We start from the raw sequence: 1,443 nt of genomic DNA on the forward strand, positions 1-1,443 counted from the left end.
GACAGGAGGGAGCGTGGCCCTGGGACACCCGGTCTCCAGGATCGACAGGAGGGAGCAGGGCCCTGGGACCCCTGGATCTCAGACGCCTGGTCTCCAGGACGATGAGATGATACATTTTCATCGTTCTAAGCCCCCCAGGAACCTTCTGCAGATTTCAAGGCAAATTGGGCTTTGATATCCTCTATAATAAAAGCGTAGTATGCAAATTGTCCCCTCAACTGGGAGGTCTCCCGGGAGTTCGACCAGGGGCCAGGGCCAGCCGGGGGAAGGGAGGGCATCCACAGCCAGCAGCCGGCAGCTGCTAGGAACCCTACCAGTGCACGAATTTCGTGCACTGGGCCTCTAGTATATATACAAGCAGTGGTTCAAACACAGATCCTGGTTCTTAACTAATGTCTTTTATTTTACAAATTCATTCGCTGCAAAGGGGTTTTGTGAATGGATATTTTATTTATTTTTTTAAATATATTTTCACTAGAGGCCCGGTGCACAAATTTGTGCACAGAATGGGGGTGAGGCTGGCCTGCCACAGCTGGGGCCGATGGGGATGGGCCAGCAGGGCGGAAGGGATGAGGGAGGATAGCTGGCCGCCCCACCCCCTGGTCGAACTCCCGGTTGAACTCCTGGTCAAGGGGACAATTTACATATTAGCCTTTTATTATATAGAATTGATTTCAAAGAGAGGAAGGGAGAGAGAAACATCCATGAGGAGAGAGAATCACGGATCGGCCGCCTCCTGCACTCCCCTGACTGGGGACCGAGCCCACAACCAGGGCCTGTGCCCTTGACCGCGAATCGAACCCGGGACCCTTCAGTCCGCAGGCCGACGCTCTATCCACTGAGCCCCACCGGCCAGGGCCTTACCTATTGTCTTTAATGTCAACGTCTCGTCGAAGAACTGGATGCCAGCGCTGGGACTGGTGCCGTTGACGAGGATGTAAATCTCTGAAAGGAATTCCGTGGCCCCTTGGAGGTGACATCCCACGTGGGTGGCCCTTGCGTCTCTCAGGTAATAGGGACACTCTTTCGAGCTCCCTGACCTGCAAGAGGCCGAGGTGTTGGGGCAACAATGAGGACCTTGGCATTTCTCACGGTTGTTTCTGTGAGCTCAACGCTTCCCGTACGTCAAGCGTGTCAAACTCGCAGCCCGCGGGCCGCGTGCGGCCCACAACGAATACTTTTGCGGCCCAGCCCATAGAACGGTAGATAAGACACGTTATCATAAAGATTTCGTCACTTAATTTTTACAATATCCTGTTATACATCATCTATATATATAAAAGCCTAATATGCTAAGTGTCCGGCTGTTCAAAAAGTCGCAATGACAGGCACTGACCACCAGGGGGCAGACACTCAACAGATCGACCAGTTGCTATGACGTGCACTGACCACCAGGGGGCAGACAGTCGACTGGTCGATCAGTCGCTATGACGTGCACTGACC

General features: G+C 53.3%; 1 protein-coding gene across 1 annotated transcript in view; it reads right to left on the reverse strand.

The window, feature by feature from the left end:
* CSF2RA (colony stimulating factor 2 receptor, alpha, low-affinity (granulocyte-macrophage)) overlaps positions 1 to 1,443 on the reverse strand; it is a 13,772-nt gene that overhangs the window by 11,239 nt on the left and 1,090 nt on the right. Inside the window, exon 2 of the mRNA XM_014538907.1 lies at positions 865 to 1,040. Within this exon, the coding sequence (XP_014394393.1) occupies positions 865 to 1,040 (176 nt within the window). The remainder of the gene's footprint in view (positions 1 to 864; positions 1,041 to 1,443) is intronic.

This window comes from Myotis brandtii, unplaced genomic scaffold (genome assembly GCF_000412655.1).
Source record: "Myotis brandtii unplaced genomic scaffold, ASM41265v1 scaffold2049, whole genome shotgun sequence".
Lineage (NCBI taxonomy): Eukaryota > Metazoa > Chordata > Mammalia > Chiroptera > Vespertilionidae > Myotis > Myotis brandtii.